At 34.8% G+C, this 11,873-nt stretch overlaps 1 protein-coding gene across 1 annotated transcript; it reads right to left on the minus strand.

Moving 5' to 3' along the window:
* Positions 1 to 1,587: 1,587 nt before the first annotated feature.
* il12ba (interleukin 12Ba) lies at positions 1,588 to 5,448 on the minus strand (the record flags this gene model as incomplete). Its single annotated transcript, XM_084133014.1, has 8 exons — positions 1,588 to 1,705; positions 2,355 to 2,464; positions 2,670 to 2,839; positions 2,945 to 3,123; positions 3,203 to 3,305; positions 3,698 to 3,967; positions 4,148 to 4,225; positions 5,430 to 5,448. 8 exons carry the CDS (start codon positions 5,446 to 5,448, stop codon positions 1,588 to 1,590), a joined length of 1,047 nt encoding a protein of 348 aa, XP_083989140.1.
* Between the last annotated feature and the right edge of the window lie 6,425 nt (positions 5,449 to 11,873).

The following is an 11,873-nucleotide window of genomic DNA, read 5'->3' on the forward strand; positions in this document are numbered from 1 at the left end:
GGATTTTGTATGTCAGTTTCAGGGGCATCTGAAAGTCTTAATGACTTTTTTTTATATTCCTTTTTTTTAATATTTGTTCTTTGTTTGCCTTGGTTCAGTTCCTGTTACACTATCTCCATTGTAATCTTGTTAGTTTCCATAGAAACTCTTGTTTGTTACCAAGTCAACTAATCACATACACCTTTCCTTCACTTATTCTCTTGTTACCTTTATGTATTTAAACCCTCTGTCATCGTCTGATCATTGTCTTGTGTTTCATTCTGGTGTTTACCTGTATTTTCCAATGTGTAATAAATGTGTTTTCGTCGTTCCTCTGCATCAAGCATTTTTTGTGGATTATCCCGTCTATCCAGTGTGTGACAGCCTCTGCTTTCACACTCAGACACAAAAAAAGAATGTGGTTAAAAACTGATGACCTTAATCACGCTTTATGGGGAATTATCATCTCCAAACCCCTAGTAATTTCTCCTCTGGTGGCGAAACCACATCTGGCTCATTTATTTACTCATGTTGACATGTACTTCCCTTCTGTATAAACATATGATTAAGCATCATCTACAGAGTATGATGTAGCACACATGGAATATACAGTAAATGTCCATTCAATTATAAAATACAATCACATGTTCACCCACAACAGCAGTCCATAAAGCAGCCTTGTGTTAAGATAACCAAAAACAATAGTTTCAACTGACAAGTCTCAAAAACTGTACAGGTCCCAGACCACATCAAAAACACAGTCCCATAATTACTTCCATTTGTATGTTTAGTGAAAGCTCATTTGCAAAATCACTGCTAAGATTCAGAGAAAGAGAGATATCACTATAGATATTCCATACCTGTGTATTTTCATAAAATGAATATACACTATTTTTAGTGGACAGTCTGTCCATTATAAGACAAAATATGAAAGAACACATTTTATTACCTTTTATTATAGCCACAGATAGCGTGTCTGCTGCATATCGACTGTAAATAATTTAATTGTGAGCATGTGAATGTTTCTATCAGCCTACTAGCAAGACCACATGTCCCAGAGGGAGTGAGCCAATATTCTCTTTTAGTCTCTATACTTCATAAGTAGGTCAGCAATCTGTACCCTCTTCACTCTCATAATGATGTTGAGGAAATGTTTTTTTATCCGTTTTAATGTCACACTTGCCTTGAAAAAAACTCTGATAAGGAGGGACTGTGGCTTTCTCAAGATGTTAAGAAACCAACTTGTATAAATCAAGAATAAATACAGACAAGGTTTCGGCTCTTTTTAAAATGTAGATGATGTATCTTTTTAAAATATTATCTGTAATAATTTTAATGACTCGTTTATTTTCATTCACCTCATTTAAAACTGATTGCTAATTTTGGTAATTAGCAGAGTTTCAGTCACGGCTGATCTGCTCTGAGAATGAATGGCAAAATTGTTTGGGTAAGTTCCTCAAAATGAATCACAAATTGTATCATTTCCAAAAACCCAGCGCTTGTTTTTACAAGAGACAATTCACGGTGGTTAAGTATCACTCACACGTGTTTTTTCCAGGCTTCGATAGAGGGTTCATTTTTTTACACAACATTTGAACAATCAGTGATTTAAGCAGTGCTTCTGCTTTGATGTTGTAACTCTGTTGAACTGAGGGGAATAGCACTTTGTTTTGCTCCACACTGAGCTGTGACAGTAATTTCTGTCTTGAGCAGTCTTGTGTGTGATCTACAGAAAAAGAAAGACATTTGCACATAATTAGGACCATAACAAAGTCCATGCCTTTCAAATGTGTGTCATTTTTAGCAACCTATACACTACATAATAATTCACAACTGGTGAGACATGACATGGAATAAACATGCAACACAAACTGAATTAAGAGCATATTGATGTTTTATGTCTGATATAATCATGTAAAGACATCAGAAACATTGCAATCATAATAAATACATGTAACGCAATATTACAGTTATAAATAATTAATTTAAGGGCATGATAGTGTTATTCATTCTATTATACAATAGATAAACTATTAAAAGAACACATACAATGTGTTTGTATTTAATTACACAGTATATGACCAAAGTAAGTCTAATAAGAGTCAATCATTGTTCATAATGGTTAAAAAGATTTAAAAATATAAAGCTGTATTTAATTATACATAATAAATTATAGCATCATTAACTTTGGTTCTTGGTTCCAGTGCTTCTTGTTTTTTTTGTTTCTGAATCTAAAAAATAAACAGAGAAAGTTTGTATTACAGTGTGTGCAGAGAAACAAAAACATTAATTAATAAAGCAATAAGGATATTATTTTAGGGATAAAGCAAATTAATCTCCCGCTAAAAAATAGAACAAATCTTAAATACACGTACTTGTACAGGCTCCATTCACTCCAAGAGGAATTACAGAATTCATCCTTCGCTCTCACACACACCGCCATCCCTTTTTTCACGGGCACCTGGTGGCTTTGTGTGAGGTAAGTCTGAGCGCAATGAGAACAAATATTAATACATAATAATAGTTTTAATGATATAACAGGTCTTTTTTTAAATTGTAATAATATTTCAATATTTCTGTTTTTACTCTATTTTTGATCAAATGAATGGTGAGCATAAGAGACATTAGAAATCGTAATTATTCCAAACTTTTAACCAGTAATTATTATATGTTAAATAAGTTAACAATACCTTTGGCAAGTTCGGTTTGGAGCAGTCACATTTTTTGCCTTTCCGACAGCGGATCTCTTTCACTTGGAAGATGAGAGGGAAGTAGGAAGATGGTGTGTTCCAGGAGTGTGGATAGCCAACTTCGACAGATGTTTTATTGATCCTGCTAATAGCCACCACATCAGGCCTCACTTAAAAGTGGAGAAAAAGATGTCAGCAACATTGTTTCATATTCAGATGAGCGGCATATTACTTCAAAATTCGAAGCCCCATCTTATCAATTTTTAAGCGCTCACCGATATCCATGATGTGGAACTTTTTGTTGTAGGTTTCTACAACAAAGCTACTTCTGAAGTATATGGTCAGGTTGATGCGGTCCACCTCCTCTGAATAAGCACAGTAGTCTTGATCTAAGCATGTGATACTCTGTCCTTCTGAATCCAGACTGCAGCTGATGTTGCTTCCACCGTGAAGCCTGGATCAGAATCACACAGTCAAAAAAAAATGTTCTCCACATTCCTCACATCATTGCAGATGCAGTTTGGGAAACTTACCGTGAGGCTTTGATATGAGCAACATGGCCATGCCTGTTCTTATCCCATGTCCAGGAACATTGGAAGGAACCTCCATAGTTATTTGTTGAACAATGGATGTAACCTTGTTTGGTAATTAATTAAATAAATAAAATAAATACACATTATAAACACAAAAATCGTTTGCAATCAAGTGTTTTAAATTAATACTAAAGCAAAGACTCATTAAATTGATCAAAAGTAACAGTAAAGCCAATTATAATGTTAAAAGATTGCTATTCTTTTGGACTATTCATCAAAGAATCCTGAATTGTTTTTATCATGGTTTCGACAAAAATAGTAAGCAGCACAACTATTTTCAACATTGATAATAATCAGAAATGTTTCTTAAACACCAAATCAGCATATTGGAATGATTTCTGAAAGATCATGTGACACTGAAAACTGGATTTTCTGGAAGGTTTGAAACCATTTTAGTATTATGACAATGCTACAAAATGTAACTGATGGGTCTACCTTTCTCAGGAGTGTTCTTGATAATCTTCTTGAAGGTCCACTGAGCCAGCACCAGTGTGTGGTTTAGGTACGAGCCATCCTTGTTGAAACAGGAGTAATTGGCCCCCTTCCACCCCTCCACTGTGACCATGATCCTGTTTCCTTGAGCCTCCAGATTTTCATCTTTGTTTTTGGTCCATGTAATATTTTGCCCTTCGTAGGCATCTCCACAGATAAGTGGCACTTGTACCATGTTTACATCTTTACCAGAATCTACATTCACCACAAGCACTGATGACAGACAATTGGAAAATAAAAATCAGAGGTGCGACTATATAAAAACAAGCCCAAATACAATTAAAATCCAGTTTATAAGCAGAGCTCAAGTAGGAGTATTTCAGGGACAAGTAAATGTCTAGGAGACTATACACAATGAAAAAAATTCTTCAGATGTGATTCATAGATACAAACCATTCGGTTTAAGTGTCCAGTAACTCTCAGTTGTTTTGATGGATCCTACAGTAGAAGACTGGAGAAACATCAATGTACCTAGCAAGAGAAAAATCATCTGTTGGTAGAAAAAGAAAAGGTTTACTCTATGGTCATTTGCCTTGTCATTTTGTAATAGAATTTTTGGCCTATTGTTTGTTATGCATGTTAAATTGGTTAATCCTACTTCTGCTATTGTTATTCATTTATAAAATTGTCAGTTTAAATATAAAATCTTTGTCTGTGAAGCAAAACTATTGCTCGTGATGAACTCTTGGGCTACCATAAATAACTGAACAAATATTTGATACATTTTAATATTAAATAATATTTAGTATTAACAGTATTTCAATAAAATAATTAAGTGGTACTTTTAATGAGATTATAAAAGAGACTTACCTTTGATCACTCAAAAATCCAACAAGATTAACCTCCACAACCAGACTGACCTCGCTTTGCTTTGTTGTGTTTTAGTGTGCAAGCTTATAAGTAACGTGTCAGGAGGGCAGAATTTCCCTGGCCAGGAAAAGTCCAGTGCAGGTTATAGAGGAACCAAACACAGAATGAGCAACTCCAGAACCTGAGCCTTCCTCGGACTTCCTCTCACTATCTAGTCCTATCTCTTCTCTAATAATGGTCTATTTATATACAATAACGACGCCTGTTCGGGATAGTATTGCGCTTTTATTGGACTGTATTATATTTGACAGGAAAAGATAGGACATGAAATTGCTAATTAGTTTCCAGTGTGCACTACTGAGCCTAAAGGGTGGGAAAGAAATTTAGTCAAATATTTGTTTTAAAACAGCTTGGGATTTTTTTGCCACAAGTTCTCATCTGAAAGCCAGAGGATGATTTACCTGGTTGCATTACTGTGTTTGATTTGCTTATCCCTATACCCAGCTCTGCTGTTTTTTCCAATTCAAAAATTCCCCTTTTCACTCAGATTATGTCATTTAGTGATTTGTGCATTAAGGGTTCTGATTAGAAATTACACATGAAACACTGATGACACTATTCAACATGATACATGAAAAGTGTTCTATAAGATGCCTAGATTACATTTAAAAAAAATAATAATAATAATAAAAAAAATAATAATAAAAAAAAATGGTGTCTGAAAGTTGCAGTTGGTGGTCAGGTTGTGTGTAAATGTACGTTTAAACCAATTTTTTCCACTTTTGATGTTATTATAGTGAGAAATTATTGTAGTAAAGTCTATTTTGTTGTAGATCATCAAACCAAAATCAGTTTCGTAAGGTACCTTCCTGCACAAAGTCCATTGATAGGACAGCGAGGCAAGTCCTACGATTTCAGACCCAGCCATTCTATATGGAATTCTAAAACATAATTACCATGGTAAAAGTATTAAATGAAGGGTGACGTTATTTCAATCCAAAGAGAAAAATGAAGTTAAAAGAAGGATTTTTTTATCCATTATTTGTATTTAAACAAATTTGATTGCATTCTCTAACTGAGAAGCACTAAAAAATGTATGATTATTTCTGCCTTCTGGATAGTCATGAGAAAGAAAGAAAAAACACTGAACGGTAAGAATAATTACTTGTTAATGCATATTTCATCTTTAACAAGAGGACAACCCTAGCGGGAAAAAAAACTATACCAAAATGTATTTAAAATACATTTATTTCATACTAAGTACAACAAATCCATTAGCTTACTGACATATCGCTTGAGACTTGTCTGATATATAAATTATAATTAGATTTGATTTGGAGTACTTCTTTATTGCAAAATGCACATTTCTTACACTGAGCCTTACATTAAGCCTAAAATGTGTTTTAATATCACTATTAGTAAGGATAGTATGATCACTGTATGACATCAGTCTTTAAATGCAAGATATTTAAAGTACATATCTTTAGTTGGACCTCAGTACTATTTCTGGATAACTTAAGCACATTAAGTACAAAAATAGACAAGTCAAGTAATTTATTATTGTCAAGTACTTGTACAATGAAAAACTTACTCCACAGACTATAGACAGACCAAATACAATAAACCTCACTGTTATATAAACAAAACAAATATACATACTATAAACAGATATTACCAAATGATTGCTAAACCACATGACAATAAGATAATCAGTGAAAAAATAAATGACAATAAGTGACATAATAAGTCATGATAATGCAGACTTTAAGTATATCAATTTAGTGTATCAAAAGTAAAATTGCAGAGTATTTATATTAAGTACGTAATATGTAAATGTATTTGTAGTATACTTAGCATAAATAAATGTATTTCAAATATAATTTAGTATATTTAGTTTTCACTAGGGATTTCATGAATCTGTAATTTCTATGAATCTTTTTATGTAATTTTTATGAATCTATAATAAGTGGATATATGGTGGAATTTCAATGTTTCGAATAACCGTTGTGCTTTTCTTTTCCCTTCCTCAGACATTCAGTTCTACCTTTTCATGAAGCATGTGACTACAATGGGGAAGAAACACATGATGCTGACCTTCAACATGCTGGATTGGGATGCAGATAGAGAAATTGATTTTGAAGAGTTTTATCTAATGGTCTGCATTATGCTCAGTAGTGAAGTCAGACATTCTCTCACAAAACATGAGCACATCAAAAACAGCCCCTCCACACTTACCACAATACAGGACCTACAATATCTGAGCAAAAAGCCACTTCCCCACCAGGAAAACCCCCATTTATGGCCAAATTCCCTTTGTCTTTATCATTGATATTGGTTTATGAGATCAAGAAAAGCTATGCTGTGATCAATGTCGCATGTGCTGAATTGTGTCTGTGTTCGTAGCATCATGCGAAAAAGACCTTCATCCATCGCCATTCCTGCTCTGTGTTTGAGATGCTGGACGTGGATGGTATACTGTAAAAAGTGTTCAGTTCACTTAGCCTACTTAAAAACAAAATTGTAAACCCGTTGCCTTAAAATTATTAAGTAAATAAACGTAATGCTTAATTGAAAAAAATAAGTTAAGTGAACTTGACAATTCCACGTTACTACATTTTTATTTTTTATTTTAAGCATGAAGTTTATTTACTTAATCATTTTAAGGCAATGGGTTTCCTCAATTTTTTTAAGTTAAGTCAACTAATCACTAAAACCATCACCTCAAAAAAAAAATCAGGCTTTCAAATTCCACTTCGGATTCATTTTTAACCTCAAGAGTTCAAACTTTTCACCAGTTTGACATCAATAAGAATGAGGTACAGATTTTACAGCTACAAGTGCTGCTGAAATATTTAAAGGGATATTTCACCGCTGGAAAGATGAATGTGTATTTAAATTGGGTCATTTATGTAGTAGAAATTATTTTAGAAGTTGGTGCCTTCTAGACTGCGAAAAGCCAGTAAAAGTATTTTTGGCTCATGTGGATGAAAGACAACAACTCCCAGAATGCATTTGCTTTGCTGCCCTACGAGGACACTCCCAAGCCACGCCTACCGGTTACAGAGGGCAGTATCGGAAGAAATTATACAACTAGGCTACTAGTTGACTCGAAACTGAAAAGACGGCGTTTTATTGTGAGATCCCACCCCCTATGGGCGTGTTGAAAACATGCGGAACTCGCTCCTACTACTGGCTGTAGTCTCTAGCCTCTGGCCAAAAAAGCCTCCGATGACGCAGAATGATGATTTTTTTGCGCCATCTGAGGTTTTTTTCCAGACACACAATACAGACATCTCTCGTCTCGGGGGGACATGAGGGAGGGAAGCACGGTCATTCGAAAATACTACCGGGTTTCTACTGATACAAAACTGGAAAATCGGTGAATTATCCCTTTGCATAAAATGAAGCCTTTGAAGTCACCATGCTTAAAATTGTCCATTCTTATTTTTTATGGAATTTTGCAGTATTTATTATAAATTATTTATCCATGCACATAATTATTATTTTAATTCATGTGCCCTCGAAAACTTTAGTCAAAATAACTTTCCTCCTCCTTGCAGCGACATCTATTCTGTGACGTGTTCACTGGCGCAAGGGTGGGACAACCTGTCATGAGATCACAGCAAAAGCAAATGACAACGATCTAATCGACTGATAGACAAAATCAAGTCCCGCCCTACATTTTTTCTTTGGAGAAAACAATAGGGAAGAAAAGACTATCACAACTTCGGTTTCATGCCGACAAGTAGACACCACTGCCAGCTGGATGCTTCAGTAGTGGGTGGAACTAATGCGCAAGTAGCAATACCATTGGCTAGGACTTCATTTTGTTTTGATTTCAACAAATCAGTTCACTGAATTGTACGTTAATATTATTTAGAAACATTATGTCAAAAGTCTGGCAGGCGAAAAAAAATGTACTAGCCAATGACAACTATGTCCAATGTAGAGTAGAGAGTAAAGGGGAGTAGTCAATATATAAGATTCAGATAAGAGTATGTGGATTGTTGTTTAATCAAATAGTAACTTAATTGTGATTTAATAATAGAGCAGAGTTTCAGAAGTTAACCAGGTTGTGCATGGATGCCCAAAAAAACAAAACAAAAAACACTTTGAACAAGACAATGACACACAATTTGTGGAAGATGCCACCAGATGAACCTCAGAATCACAGTTACTGCACTGAGTATATTGTACTTAAGATATAAAAAAGTGTCTTCTGTTTATTCTGACTATTGTCTGATGTAATAAAGGTGAATAACAATAGCAGTAGTAAGTATCAATAGTAAAATAGAAGAAATAATGAAGTATTTGTTGAGAATGATATTGTAGCAGTTTGTTTAATAATATATGTGTACTGTATCTATTTAAGGTACAGAGCCAGTGAAAATTTTATTTTTGAAAGTTAATTTCTGTAAAAGATAGTTTTGGCTACACAAAAGCTATTTCTACATTTCCAACATCTCTGCCCAAAGAAAAAGATTCAGTTCATTAGCAGGGCCCTATATGGGGTCAATACAATTATGAAACAATTGTAATACAACTTCCCCGTGTGACAACTACCCTTGTCTCCTGATATTTATGGCCTACTATATATATAGTTCCATACATTATTTTATGAGTTGCTGACATAACTTCCCTTGACCCTGAAACCCTTTAAACCTTTGAAAGTTTCTGCCACAATAGTTTATTTAGTGAAACTGTGCTTTCACACATATACAAAGCAGAGAGAAGAGACGAGGGAGAGTGAGTTCACTTCCCACATTTACCACTGAAAGGGAAGTTCTCTGGTCACCTTCAGCAGATGACAACAGTGTCCTGTTACACTGTCCTTTATGAAACTCCTTTACATCTGACACTTTTGGCATTAGTTAATAGGTTTTATGTAAAAATGTTAATGTAGATTTACAGTAGAAATAGTGTATTTGCATTTTTTTTTTTATTCTTTACAATCATCTGTCATCAACAATCATGATTGTTTTAACATAAAGGAGCATAAAGGCCCCTTGTGGATTTTCGACATTACAGCCAGAAGAGGGCAGTAGTGTACCAGTTCTGTATAAAGACCTGGCCTTCTTATTTCTGCAGTCAGCAGCTGAATTCAGATCTGCATTCTAGTGTACTTCTATTACCATATGCAAAATTAATGTAGGAAAAGTAGGGGAAAAAAAATATGGAAGTCAATGGGGTCCCGTCAACTGTTTGGTTACCGACATTCTTCAAAATATCTTCTTTTGAGTTCAGCAGAAGAAAGAAATTCATACAGGTTTGAAACAACTTGAGGGCAAGTAAATGATAACAGAATTTTCATTTTTAAGTGAACTGTTCATTTAAGTATATTTGATTGTGCTAAAATATAACTATTTCAAGGATACTTTAGGTACACTTTAAATATCTTGCATTTAAATCCTTATTAAAACACATTTTAGGCTTACTATTAAGAAATGTGCATTGTGCAATAAAGAAGTCCTTCAAATAAAGTTTATATCAGTATGTCTCAAGCGATATATCAGTAAATATATTAATGGATGTTTTTTACATACATTTTGGTATAGGTTTTATTCATTAGGGAGAAACAGGGGAAGAGAAAGACCAGGGAAAAGCACAGAACCTGCTTTTGAACCTTAAAGGTCCTGCTATCCCGATAATTCATCCATCAGGGACACAACGTGATAACCGCAGCCACAACCAGAAAGCAAACTGAAACAGGAAGCCATTAAAAAAAATAAAAAATAAATTTTATCAGTCACCCGCTTGCTCTACGCACAAAAAGTTACAAGAGCAATGTAAAAGATGTCAAATGTCAGCCTGGAAGTATAACAGCTGAAGTGCTGACTTAACATTTATAGCCTACACAAATAAGGACAAAAAGTGCTGTATTTCCTATACTAGCTTAATAAGAAGAAATAGGTTTTAATAGCATGAAATGGAAATTCACCCTACGTATTTTGTAAAGGCATGTTATTATTGATTGCAAGCGATTCATTGATGTTTAATTTTTTTATTTGTTTTGACCTTGTAATTTTGAATACTTTTTAATTACAACTTGACCTTCCATTGAAATAACAGACTTTTCTCTAGTGACATACCTCTACGCCAGACTACTCCAATCATTCGGTCCGCTTAAACACAGACCCTTTCCGTCACATTCAGGTCATCCTCCATCCAATCAAGAACCAATGGATAGAACCAATTATATTTTTTTCTTTTTTCTTTTCAGTAATCCATTTTACTGGACTCGGATGTCACAATAGGGAAGAAAAGACCTGTCACTACTTCAGTCTACTTCACAACTTCACTACTACGACTTTAAACGTACAGTATGGGATTTTTTTGCCACTAGGGGTCGCTAACCTATTTACAATAACAAAGGCGTAGTTTGATGACGCAACATTTGCTAAGAATTATGGATCTTGTCGTCAACGTCGAGCCGACCGATCTAATAATGTTTATGGATGACTGAATACATCGATGTTTTTATCATGACTGTGATATGAAGCAGTTCGGGATTGCTAAGAGACAGCTATCAGCTCCACACGCGACGCGAGTCCCGTGGATATAAAAGGAATATGGACATTTCATTCTACCGAACTACACGCAGAATTACTACTCACAGGTCAGTTTATTAGACAAATTAAACTTGTGAGGTAACGCAGCGCTGTTTCACTTGGTCTAACATTACACTAGCACACTAAACTGCATTTGAATGTGTTGAAATATGTGTTCGTTTGTCTGTATGAGACTAACGTTAGCAGTAAGCTAGATCAACGTTAGAATAACATACAGATCATATTCTGACATTTTATCATTGTTGAACTATAAAACATTGATTAGTTTTATGTAAATGTGCTCACCTGTTTAATAAAGTACATGTAGGAGCGGTCGAAGTCTCGGACGTGGAGCTCTCGTTTATATACTGTCTATGGGAGCTCTCGGCATCTCGAAAACACCGCGCTGAATTGATTCTCGTTTTAGTTCTCCTTTTTTTATCCAAAGTCTGCTTGCCATGGTCCATAATGTTTTAACGAAACAACAACAGCGTGCAAATAGACATTGCGAACTACAGTGGTCCACGTCTGTCGTCTTGGTTACTATCAGAGGACTCTGGTTCATAGCTCTGGTTACCATGGCAGCACGAGCGGAAACCAGGGACAACGCGGATATGACGCCATTGACTGCGACAAAACGGAAATAAAGAAACGTGCCGTGTCTTCGAATTAAATAAAAATTTCTCCTGGTTTGAAAGTTGTTGGAAACAGTCGGGATAATGTAAGTACACAACTAAAAAATATATATAACATAGATATAG

The sequence above is a fragment of the Abramis brama genome, assembly GCF_963993115.1.
Source record: "Abramis brama genome assembly, chromosome: 13".
Lineage (NCBI taxonomy): Eukaryota > Metazoa > Chordata > Actinopteri > Cypriniformes > Leuciscidae > Abramis > Abramis brama.